The 12,469-nt window shown below is 46.7% G+C and overlaps 1 protein-coding gene and 1 non-coding gene across 3 annotated transcripts; one reads left to right on the top strand and one right to left on the bottom strand.

The window, feature by feature from the left end:
* Window positions 1–2,083: 2,083 nt before the first annotated feature.
* Window positions 2,084–11,787, bottom strand: LOC135366584 (uncharacterized). 2 transcript variants are annotated; one of them, XM_064599346.1, is made up of 6 exons: window positions 11,482–11,787; window positions 9,726–9,897; window positions 6,705–6,858; window positions 4,823–4,887; window positions 2,886–2,951; window positions 2,084–2,260 (listed from the first exon to the last, which is right to left on the bottom strand). In XM_064599346.1, the coding sequence occupies exons 1-6, from the start codon at window positions 11,569–11,571 to the stop codon at window positions 2,142–2,144; spliced, it is 666 nt and encodes a 221-aa protein (XP_064455416.1). In that variant the 5' UTR covers window positions 11,572–11,787; the 3' UTR covers window positions 2,084–2,141. The 2 variants fall into 2 exon arrangements, with proteins under 2 accessions (XP_064455416.1, XP_064455417.1); XM_064599347.1 differs by lacking the exon at window positions 9,726–9,897 and having other exon boundaries at window positions 6,705–6,856; window positions 11,482–11,779.
* On the top strand, window positions 5,870–5,942 carry Trnat-ggu (transfer RNA threonine (anticodon GGU)). Its single transcript has one exon. It is a non-coding gene; the product is annotated as a tRNA-Thr (tRNA).
* Window positions 11,788–12,469: the final 682 nt, after the last annotated feature.

Raw genomic sequence — 12,469 nt, 5'->3', positions numbered from 1 at the left:
CGGCAAGCAGAGAAACATCGACAGGGTGTGTGCCATGCTCGTGGCTGGTGTCGCTACAGACAAGGATAGGTGGGTGCTGGGCTCCTGTGGCTCCAAAACTAGGTCAGCAGGGTGTTACGTTTGTACAGTGCTGGCCAAAAGTTTATGGAACATCCTCCGGCGCATTCCTTCCTCAGAGTGACAGGCGAGCAGAAAATGAGACCATATATACTTACTGTGTCAAGGTAACCCAGTCACACGTTTGTAAGTCCGTACAGCACCATTCAGTGCTAGAATAGTCGCTCTGAGGAAGGAATGAGCAGGAGCGTATCGATAAACTTTTGTCTAGCACTGTACCGTCGAGACATTCGACTCGTGCATCGAGAGCCTCAGCGCCATCGACGGATTCATATTGTCTGCATCAGCTAAACCATTCTCGTGTATAGCCTGCGCAGAAATAGTTGACTCAGGACGTGGTTGTCTAGGACGTCAGGTCGACTGACCAGTAACAGACCCATACGGCGTAGGAATTGAGACTGGGTGCAATTTTAAAGCTCCTCTCCCGTCAAAAGCGTTTGCGAACGCTTCTGTTCTGACATAGATGTGCGCCAAATAAGCTCTGCCTTGAGGACGTCATACCGCCATACGCCTCGGTGAGGAGGCACTAAAGTCACGAACGTCGGTTGCCCCAGCAGGAGAAAGTGACGCAGCCAGACCACACAACTCGCGGACTTCAATGGCTCAGTCGGTAGCGTGTTCACCTGCTGATCCGAAGGTCGCGGGTTCCAGCCCTGCCGAGGACGCTGACAATATGGCGGAAGGGTGCAACTTGCTCAGACACGCCGTCTTCCGCGACGGACGTTAAAGGTGGTGTGTCGAGATTTCGGTACCGAAAAAGTGTTGAGATAGCAGTGCGACGTCAATCCGTGTCATATATTTTTTTAATTAATAAAATTTCTCATGCCAAAGTGGCACAGATAACTAAAAAAAGATTTTTTCTCCTTTGAGGAATCAAGCGCTCCTCCAAGGAAAAGCTGTCCAGCAGCACTGTGCTGCACCTCACCGGTATTCTTCGTGTACGGCTTTCCGTAGGTTTCGTTTTTACAGCTGGGGAATATTTTAGAACGAAATTGGGGAAGCGGATGACTGGTCATCCGTGTGGCACGACGAAGATATAAAGCGCGTGCCCGGAAAACAGCCCGTGGCCCACACGAGACGCGAGGTGACCGTCACGCAGCGTACAGAAGGTAGGAGAGGCAAGCTTCGGAAGTTTCGGTTACATTTCGAGCTTCCGAGCTCTTTTGGCAACTAACGAGTCCTTGACTGCTAAACCAACTTTGTTTCTCATTTCGAAAGAATACGTCGAGCTTATTTCCACGGCCATTATAATAGTTTCGGATTGTCCCGGAGTCTCCCTTTAATGAACCCTCAGTAGGAAAAAAATTAATCGACGGACCCGACCTCAGTGGCGTCACTCATGATCACAGGTGTCTCGCGACGTGAAGCCCCGAATCATTATTACATGACAGAACTCGTTGAGCTGAACTCGTTCGTATAATGGCTCTGATGTCAAACTGTGTTTCCGACTACTGGTTCTGCTGCCAAAAAGAAGGTACGGTAAGTGTCAGGGCGGCGACGTGAGGCGTAGTCGGCGCAGGGAGGTCCGTCTGAGGACGGACGTGGTCCATATGTGAACGCCAATGATTTGTGAAAGCAGCGGATGAGGAACAGAGTGAGTTGCTTGGGTATCGAACGTCCCATGTGGTGCTCCAGCGCTCCTTCTGACCTCCCTTTCTCCGTTTCGTACGAGGCCAGTTCATCGGATGGGACGCGAAATTTCAGCAGGACGGTCCTGCTGAAACTTCGCGGCCCCTCGGATGAACTGCCCTGGTCTCGTACGAAACGGAGAAATAGAGGTCAGAAGGAATCACACTTCTCCTACCAGTTTTTGGGAGGAAGCGGAAAGACTGCAGGTACATCGTACAAGAACATATACAATTATTGACAATACGCAAGGCCGCTGTAGAACCACATATCACGTACCGGAAAACTGTCGCTGAAGATGCGACTGATACTCTGCTTTTGAATGAACCAGCTACCCAGGTCTGTTAGATAATTTTATTGATATGTCTTCACGTAGAGTTTCGAAATTCAAGGCTCCTTCAGCAGACTCCATGTTCGTATGTTGTAGCGTAAATGTTGTCCTTAAATTTTTTCTCCAACTTGTCTTTGCAGCATGTTGAAACATCAACGGCACTTGCCGCAACCCACACCTCAGTTTCTGAAAAATAACAATGAACAATTGGTTGATTGTGTTGAGTGTTGGTGAAATTGCTACGGTGAAGCACGTCATCCATCGTCAGTTACGTAACAGTAGTAGTTGCTGTCCTACATTTGGCAACTTAATGCATAATTAACACTCAATGGCGCAATTCGTATATTTTCCAGTTAGTACTAGTCTTCATTAGCATGCCAGTCTTTTGCCAAACATCGTAATAATGAAAAAGCCGGCGTACAGTTGAATCACTACCATTGTTATCAAACGGCGTGTGAAGTTGGCTACACAGAACTGCAATAATGCGCCGTGGGGAAGCACGCCTTACAGGCCAATACAGGTGCCACGTACCTAAGGACACAGATAACCGAATGAGAGTTTCTTCATCTTGGTTTCGCTCCACGTTTGTGCTTATGTTACTTTCTACACTTGGTGCATGACATCAGGACTCGTTTTATACTTCATTGCACCGCTGACCCGTATGGATGCGAAATAAACTTTAAGAGAAAACATTCATTCAATGCAAAGCGGCTGAAAACCACAACATAGACACTTCCAGAGAGGTGTAGGAGGTAACTGATGGACATGTGTGATAGGGTAGTCTTATTCGCGTTGGTGAAGACACACTTACCAGTTTGTTTACGGAGAGTGAAGCAGTTCTCGCCCCGAGCCACGACCCTCATTCCTTTCAGTGGTCCTATAGTCATAACAAAAAGAAAGGGGACGAAACATCACACCCACTTTCATGCATGCTACACGACATCTACACTTTGCATTGTTGCCTCGACTGCTTCATTTCATTCAGGATGGCAGTGTGAAGGCGACATAAATTTTAACATTTCACAGTGACATCCAGAAGCAACGCAGACCTCTACCGACAACGGGAAAGAGGTTGGCGTGTGGTCCAGGGCATGGAAGAATGAAACACGGGAGCGGACTCTCGCCCTCTTTTCAACGGGAAGGATCGTGCCGGCCTGCGCATGGACACTGGGATACTCCTATCTACCACGTGACCGCTTTCTTCTCTTTTTTGCTTTAGAAACTGGCGATAGCCTTTTGCAATGGAGTTCAATGGTATGCTGTAAGCCATTTCCCAGCACTTTTCGGTATAGTAAAGGATGATCTACCGTGAACTGCATGATTCTTTGTACCTATGAAGTGTAGAGGCGAGGGAGTAAGAGTAAGGACGGAGGAGCTAGCCATCGCCGGAACCTAATATTACCTCTCACATGTGGTACACGGATTGGCACACCACACGTAAACCGGTTCAAACCGTTGTTTTGGTTGCGCTGAACCCGAACCCGAACCCGAACCGAACCGAAGAACTTGAACCGGAACTTGAACCGGAACTTGAACCGGAGCCCCCCCCCCAAAAAAAAACAAAAAAAAACGGTCCCTTGCCCTGGTCTAAACAACTTGTACCCTACCACCAACTTGGTGGCATCCTCAGCACGGTTTTGACCCGCAACCTTTAGGCCAGCAGACAAGCACGCTACCTACTGAGCCACAGGACGGTAACACACCAGCGGCATGGCCGAGCGTGCTACGGCGTCCTGCTCGTTGGTGGTAGCCAAGGTCGTGCTGAAGACTGGGAGGTGGTGAGTTCGTATCCTACCACCGGCTGTGCTGTCTGAGGTTTCCTCGAGTTTTCCGAAGACTTTTCAGACGAATGTCGGCACAGTTCCCCCTGAAGTCGGCCCACGACGCATAACGACCCACCTGTTCCTCACTCTCTCCTGCTGTCCTCTCTCCATCTGTCCACATGTGTACGCCGCTCATAGCCACAGTTGCTTCGCGGCGCTAACTCGGAACAAAAAAGAAACAAACAAGCACAAAAAAAAACAGGCCGGTACAAGACGAAATGGTCTGTGTTTATCACTGGGCAACCGTCTGAGAGACACGCCTTCCTGCACTTACACAAAGTAATTTCTAAAAAGCATACGAAACAAGCCTGGACATGGTGACATAATGTGTTTTTTCTATAATCTAGCCCAACCTAAGGTATCACACAAACCAAGCCACGCCAAAACAAATGCGACTTCACGAGGAGAACGAATCTCAATGCAGACGCCATGACAGGAATACGGACACTTTGAACCACTTATCGCTTTTCTGTGCGAATCATTCTGTTTTCTGAAACGTCCGTCGTGGTATCATGCCCGCTTATACTTATGGAAATGTTACTCGAACACGAATCGCAAACCTGGGCTTCAGTCGAAAACTGGCACATACCTTCAAGGGGCCGTCAGTTAGCACTTTCATCTGACTTATAAAACAACTGACGCATGACTTAGACGGCAAACCTAAGTCTGTTCGCGGAACAGCGGTTACTTTACCTGTTGTCTAACAATAATTTCGAATGACATCGTTATATGCCATGATTTGTTGAAAGCAGGAGAGGAGAATTATGAACGGAGTAATTGTTACAAGAAAGTTGTACGCCTCCCATTTTCGACAAATCAGGGCTGAGAGCGCAGTCATTTGAAATGATGGTTGGATTACAGGAAAAGTAACCGCCGTTCCGCTAACGGACTTAGGTTTGCCGTCTGACCAGGGTATAAGACTTACCAGAAAGACGGGAAGGAAATCTGTCAGACTTCCCAGTTTGGTCCACCACATCAGTGTTGTTAACCCTGCAAATCAGAAAAGGATACTCAATTTAATTCCAGCTATGTCAGCAAAGCGTCCTGCATAGGAATGACTTATGGAGTTGGATATAAAGGCAAGCGTTTATTGACAGTGATACCAACTAGGGGCGGTGGAAGGGGGGCTTCAAGAGTTACTGTATTTGTGAAGGGGGCGCAAAATTCCTATGGAGGTGAGGCGCCAAAGTGTTATCTCCGGTGCCCCATGCAAATAAAATGCCATAAATCATTTTCCTGAATCGATCGCATTGTCAGCATGGAAGGGGGCGCCGGTTGAGATCTGGGATCCCCCTGAATTCAGGACGTTGCACGGGCCCTGATACGACGATTCGCGGGTACCATCTGTTTCACACGAGACGTTGACTCGGTTTTGTGCAATTTAATTAGCAAACCGAGAGTGGTTTAAATAAGACGTGAGAAATCTCTGCGAAGTGACGTTAAGCTGAGCGTGTACCAGAGAACGACATAACCGTCGTCAGCAGAAGCTAGCTGCACCCGCGTGTGCCTCGAACACGACCTATGGGTAGAGACCCGCGTCCACTCGCACGAAAGGCTTAGAGGGCAGTCCTTAACGCTTTCTTTCTTCAGTGGCGTCGTCAAGCGGAAAGTGAGTTGCACTATTTCTAGGGCGCTGGCTAGAGCAATACAGTTAGGGCGCTTGTCAGGGAACGCTTGTGGGAGCTACTAGGTATCTGAAAACGTTAGTTCTTGACCCCTGAACTCTAGAACTGACTTGGCAGGCACCATGGATCGCGTAGTTAGGCTGCGCTGTCCCCATCGGCATACCCTAAGTGTGATGTCCTCGTAGCGACAGACGCGTGGACAAGAGAGAAACTGATGTTGATTTCCGTCGTATGAATGTGTGTATGAGTGATCAAAAAATGTAAGAGTGAAAGGAGGGTGAGTGAGAGAGAGTGGCTGGTATGTCGTCCCTTCACATGACGCACCCCGAAAGTCGCTGGAGAGGCGTGTTAGCTTAGCTCAATTGGTAGAGCACTGGACCGGTAATCCAGAAGATGTGGGTTCGATCCCTACAGCTGGCTAACCTTTTCAGTGACTTTCATCTTTCATCGTGGACAGAGCTCGCGACAGCTCGCTGGAAACGGTTGACGAGGATGAGCTGTATAGCAGTTTTCATTCAAGGGTGTGGGACATTCTTCATCATATACCCCACGGCTCTCGGCATCAAGCCTTCGATCATTCAAAATCAGTCTCTCTCGCCATCACTGCACGTACTCCTGCAGTTTCTCGCCGTTGGAAACGTTTTCGTCACAGCGTTCGATATGGTCAATGTGTAAGTGATGGTATGTAGGCTGTACGGTGCATGGTGCAACTGCTCTAGATCAATCTTTGAGAGGTACGATTTGTTGACTGCCGATTCCGTTAATGTAACATCCACCTTCACTCTAAGAATAAATTGTGTGAAAAGGCGGTAACTTCTATAGTTACTACCTAGGTCAACATAGCGTTTGATAAAGGGTGTGAAAGGGTGATAAAAGAAATTATCATATATCCAAATTGCTACAAAAAGGCGTACGCGCCCCTCGCTCCCCGAATCACAAGCGGTAACTCTATCACAGGTAGAACTTTGCAACCTTTTAGGCACAACATATGTGACAACTATTGCCTCCTAAAAGGTGTAACTGCCCCACCCTTTTTTCTGAGAGTGTGGGACATTGCGTACCGACCACGACAGGCAGCGTCGCTGCAGTTCGGACCATGTTATGCAGACGTGCTCCTTCGAAGAAAAAAAGAAAAAGCACAAAAAACAAACAGAACATGACATGTGTCGCACGAATACTTGCCATTCTCTGCCGTTTTTGTATCCGTAGGTTACTGGCGTCCCGGACACGCAGTCTTCGGTTAGCCCTGTACCAGACAAGAAGGAGCAGGTCTCCCGACTCTTGTTCGTTGTACCCGTGAGGAAATACGTTTCGGTCTGCACTGCTGCAAGCACCTGTAAGGCCAGAGAGAGAGTGAGAAAAAGTTAATTCCGTACACGTAAAAAAAAGTAAGGAAACTGCTCATTGCAGGCGGTTTCGTGCCTCACTTCGGGCCTCGCAGAGAAAACCGTCGCTCTAATAGAACACGACTTGAGGTTGTTTCCAAGTTACATGTGGCACTGTTTGGCCGGAGACTACTGGTGTGGGTGTCTCTCTAAATAAACGTGTAAAAGTAAAACTCCCATTGAGAGTGTTGTAATTGAGTATGAAGGTAGTTTTTCTGTTGGTCTAAAGGGCGATGCCTCCACAGGCAGCTCTGGTACTTAATGGTAATGCACGTCCTAAGGAACATTATGCTCAATCCTCCAGTCTTCAACAGAAAAAAAAAAGTGTGCTTTTTTAGAGAAGAAGTTCGGTTTTTCGCGACAAGAACTTTTTTGTTTGATTAATCTCAACTACCATGCAAGTAATGAATAAAGTGTTTCTCTCGTATCGAAATGTGTTACTTTGATTCTCCAAGCGGTTCAAACAGGTTCGTGGGTTAAGGGCAGCAGCCGGCAACTTTCAGAATTTTACAGGGAATACAATCTTTGAGCGGACTACATTTTAGCGCTGACGTCTGTTGTGCGTTCCATGACATTTTGCTGTCATTGATAAATGTGTCAAGCATAAATGGGAAGCTGACATATCACCGTCGGTTGCAGAAGGCCAATGAAAGTGAGCGTGGCGGTCCTGCTGGCGGATATAGCACGATTCACCCACTCTGATACCACATATCACATTTCCCCGCGCCGTTAACAGTACACGGTTCGCGTTTGACAGTAACTCGTGCACTGCGTCTGAACGCACGGCTGGCGTGATGCCATAGATCAGAAGCCATTTTAGCACCCTGTTTCCTTTCTATAAGCCTGTAGGACGGTATACAGTGCACCACGAGGAGCAGTGTAGCCATCAGCAGAGGAGCATTGCAGTGTAGCCATCAAATTAGTGTGTGCTGAGGACCGCTACGCCCGTATTCACCAGTCTCACTTAGCCGCTGGTTCAGTGACGTCTGGTTTAAGTTAATCACGTGAGTACTTCGTCCGCGAATCACGAACGCCTTTTTGAATTTACCGCCACTAGTTAGCTTGTAACGACCGTAACGACGATGAAGCGATTAAGCCCCATGACAGATAACGATATCATTCGTGACAATGGTTGGCACAGAGCGTGCTATGCGGTGAAGTTCATTTTTAAGAATGTAGTTGGCGCAGGACGCGTCATGCGGTCAAGTTGATTTTGTAGGCGACTGTACCGACATTTTACTGGCAAACAATTGCAGTGTAGCCATCAAATTAGTGTGTGCTGAGGATCGCTACGCCCGTATTCACCAGTCCCACTTAGCCGCTGGTTTAGTGACGTCTGGTTTAAGTTGATCACGTGAGTACTTCGTCCGCGAATCACGAACGCCTTTTTGAATTTACCGCCACTCGTTAGCTTGTAACGACCGTAACGACGATGAAGCGATTAAGCCCCCATGACAGATAACGATATCATTCGTGACAATGGTTGGCACAGAGCGTGCTATGCGGTGAAGTTCATTTTTAAGAATGTAGTTGGCGCAGGACGCGTCATGCGATCAAGCTGATTTTTTAGGCGACTGTACCGACATTTTACAGGCAAACAATTGCAGTGTAGCCATCAAATTAATGTGTGCTGAGGACCGCTACGCACGTATTCACCAGTCTCACTTAGCCGCTGGTTTAGTGACGTCTGGTTTAAGTTGATCACGTGAGTACTTCGTCCGCGAATCACGAACGCCTTTTTGAATTTACCGCCACTCGTTAGCTTGTAACGACCGTAACGACGATGAAGCGATTAAGCCCCCAGGACAGATAACGATATCATTCGTGACAATGGTTAGCACAGAGCGTGCTATGCGGTGAAGTTCATTTTTAAGAATGTAGTTGGCGCAGCACGCGTCATGCGGTCAAGTTGATTTTTTAGGTGACTATACCGACATTTTACAGGCAAACAATCGCAGTGTAGTCATCAAATTAGTGTGTACTGAGGACCGCTACGCCCGTATTCACCAGTCCCACTTAGCCGCTGGTTTAGTGACGTCTGGTTTAAGTTGATCACGTGAGTACTTCGTCCGCGAATCACGAACGCCTTTTTGAATTTACCGCCACTCGTTAGCTTGTAACGACCGTAACGACGATGAAGCGATTAAGCCCCCAGGACAGATAACGATACCATTCGTGACAATGGTTGGCACAGAGCGTGATATGCGGTGAAGTTCATTTCTAAGAGTGAAGCTTGTTTCCTAGCCATTTTTTCATTGTCTTACCTCATTGTGTTGTATTATACGATCCTTCTACAGAACTTCAGCAGTTTTGCACAGCACAAAACAAAATTATTATGAATCATGAAAAGAATTATGAATAATTTGTGGTTTGACGCCTTGAGGTAACTGTCAACGTGAGTGGCTGTTTGTTGTTTGATGTTCCTTGGTGCTCAATGAAATCTGTGCATGCGACACCTGGAACGTGTGCCAGGACCAGATATACCAGGACCAGGCGACACCAAGGTGTAGTATCTACACAATCTTTGTGCGGCAGATCCTCTAAATATGTAATGAATGTGGTATTGCTCACTAGAGTAACACACCCACTGTATCAGTGCCAATTCAGTAACATTATCCGGTGTGAAGTTGTGACAAATAAATAGTTCCCTTCTTTCTTAGCTCTCAGAACACAGACAATGAATACATAATGACAAACAATGCTAACATGAATTCCGGTCTCTTCCTCAATGAAATAAACATTGACTGATAGGAAAAGCACCTTCCTCAATGAGGTAGCAGTAACAGAAATGTGCCAAAGAAGGCGGGTTAACTCAACTTATATAATGTATCTTCTGAATCAGACTCTGAAGCTTGTACCACCCCATCCATAGGAACAATGTTTCGACAGAAAAGTGCTTGAACGGGGCGGTAGCAGTTGGTGGTGCTCACACCCTCTTGAAAGCAGAATTTGCGATGCTGAGGACGGATGTGATGGTGGTGCCAAGATGTCTGCATGAAAGCACCCATCAAAAGTGGAATGTAGGTTAACACTCAACTTTATAACCTCGCATTGCCATGTACTAGGTGGCTGCAGGACTGCAAGTGATGTGTCAGAATTAATTTCTTTACGCGACCTATGCAAGCCAGAGTCAGTTTCATTTTCACGTTCTTGCACCTGTGGTGATTCACAAATTGGATCATCAGCACTGTTGTGTTGTTAATTGTGGTTATATCAGATGAAGCAGAGTAGCTAACAGACAGATGCAAAATCCGATTCACGAAGCTTCCTATTTTTAGATCGTGTGGTATATACTTCATTAGAGGTATATTAGAGGTATATACTTCATTTTTAGATCGTGTGGGCTATATTTCGCCATAAATGTGAACTTGAACCTCGACTTACCTCCACTTATTCTCTTTATTGCCTCGGTCCTCTGCAGCTTGTTGAAAATTTGTGGGTACACCATCCCACTTCAGTAGATTTTGCCCCTATAATCCAATCTGCTTCTGGAGCCGCGAGTTGCCTATGATAACATCCACGGTCGAAATACATACAGTAAATCGTTGCTTACGCAGGTGGAACTCAGTCTGCAGGACAGTCTATCGCAACCAGACAAGAGTTTTTGCACCGTTTCGTCGTTTGGTAACTGGTGGAAGGAAACGCTTGAAGTCTCAGATAAATTGTCGTAACTAGCCGGGATCGTGGCACTGTCGCATTCACAACAGCTATGCCGCCGCATGTCACAAAGCACTGCAACTCATAAAGAGGCAAGGACAGCGCAAGGAAGTGCGCGTTCCAAAGGATGTCGCGCCAGAGAAATGTGACCACAAGCGGCGAGTTCTTCTCGGAAGAGAATGTTGCTTGTTTCCGGCTTGAACAATAACAGCTGTTTTCCAATGCGCAGAGGATGAAATGAAAAAAACAAAAAAAAAACAAGAAATTTATGCCAAGACAAATCTTTTAAAACCTATAGGGAGTTTTCACCTACGTCACATTGTGACGTGACAGTGACGTGGCATGCTCGTAAGCTACTCCCACTGGTGGTCACTTTTCCTGGTAGCGCTACTGAAAGATGACAAACAGCGCTGTTTTTCGATGCGACAACCATAGTTTTCATAAAGGCAAATGGAGAGCGACAATAACGAAGTGTCTTCGGGGTAAAACGGGCACGGACGTGACCGGATTTCAAAACACCATTCAAGGCTTCGTTTTCGAGCAAATGCTAGATAATCTCGGCAGCTGCGCCGAAAAAGTGACCACCACCATGGCGGCCAAACGCGTTCGTTTGACGTCATGTGAAAACACCTTATAGCACTGACGTCAGTTCGCTCTTGTGCAGTATTGACCGACCGTTTAGACGGGATGCCGATGAAACTAAAAAAAGTGGTTTTCTAAGAAGCTGCAAACAATTCGGTTAAATTACTTCACGCAAATACTTAATGTTCCCTAATCGACACACAGGATGAGTGTCGTTCAATTATGTGCCACTAAAAAGTCGGCATAGCAAACTCACCTCGGAAACTTTAAGGAATAAACTATAAGGAAACTTTAAGGAACTTTAAGGAAACTGAAGGAACTTTGGGGAAACTCACCTCGCCCACGGTAGCGTTATCCTTACACCCTTCGCCATGAGCAATTCCTAAGAACACGTAGGCGGTTAGGAAAGTGGCCAGCTGAATCATCTTTCAACCTGTACTTCAACGTTCATACGCCTGAAGAGTCACCGAAATGCGCGTGCAGGACAGTGTCTTATGTGTGACAGTCGATAGACGCTTGAAGAATGGATCACCAAGGGCCCAACAAAAGGAAAAAGGACAGTATTTTTCTCAAAGCCCAGCACCTGCCTTGTAAAATCGGTTTCGCTGAAGGCAAACATTCAAACCACACCTGCACCTCATGAGTAGCTGCCATCACTGTCTGCGTTGATAAATCGACAACAATACCTCGTTATATCAGGCTATTGAAAGGAAAAGTGGAACGTGATGCTTTATTTGACATTTACTTCCAGGAAAATAAGCTAGATAGCAATGCAGTGCGAAGTAATAGTTGTGAGGTATATTCATGTGCTTATAGTGGGAAGCGTTTCGCAGCAACTAGCAAACCATAATGGATATTTCATAACGCCACATCTTGACTTTCTATTTGCTTCCTCGCCACTCCCGTAACAAAAATCACATCAACTAACAGCGTCTCGGCTGGGATAGGTACACTCTAAAAACAGAACTTCACCGCATAGCACGCTGTGCGGCAACCATTGCCAAGAATGATAGGGTTATCGCTTCTGATTCGAAGAGAGGCGGGGGCGTAAGTCGTTTTGCGGCAATTTTCATATATCCAAATTGCCACAACAAGGCGTACGCCCACCTCTCTCTTCGAATCAGAAGCGACAACCCTATCATTCGTGGGAATGGTTGGCTCACAGCGTGCTATGCGGTGAAGTTCTGTTTTTAGAGTGTACTGTAAGATGGGGTCAAAATGAGAAACATATTTGCAATTCAACATCACATTTATTTGAACTTTTATTGCGACAAAATAATCACAGGAACGTCCTAAGGGGCGTCAAGCTTCGGACCTGTAAAT

The sequence above is a fragment of the Ornithodoros turicata genome, chromosome 8, assembly GCF_037126465.1.
Source record: "Ornithodoros turicata isolate Travis chromosome 8, ASM3712646v1, whole genome shotgun sequence".
NCBI classification, from domain to species: Eukaryota; Metazoa; Arthropoda; class Arachnida; order Ixodida; family Argasidae; genus Ornithodoros; species Ornithodoros turicata.
Note: the sequence above shows the minus strand (reverse complement) of the source record. Positions and strands in the feature narration are given on the sequence as shown.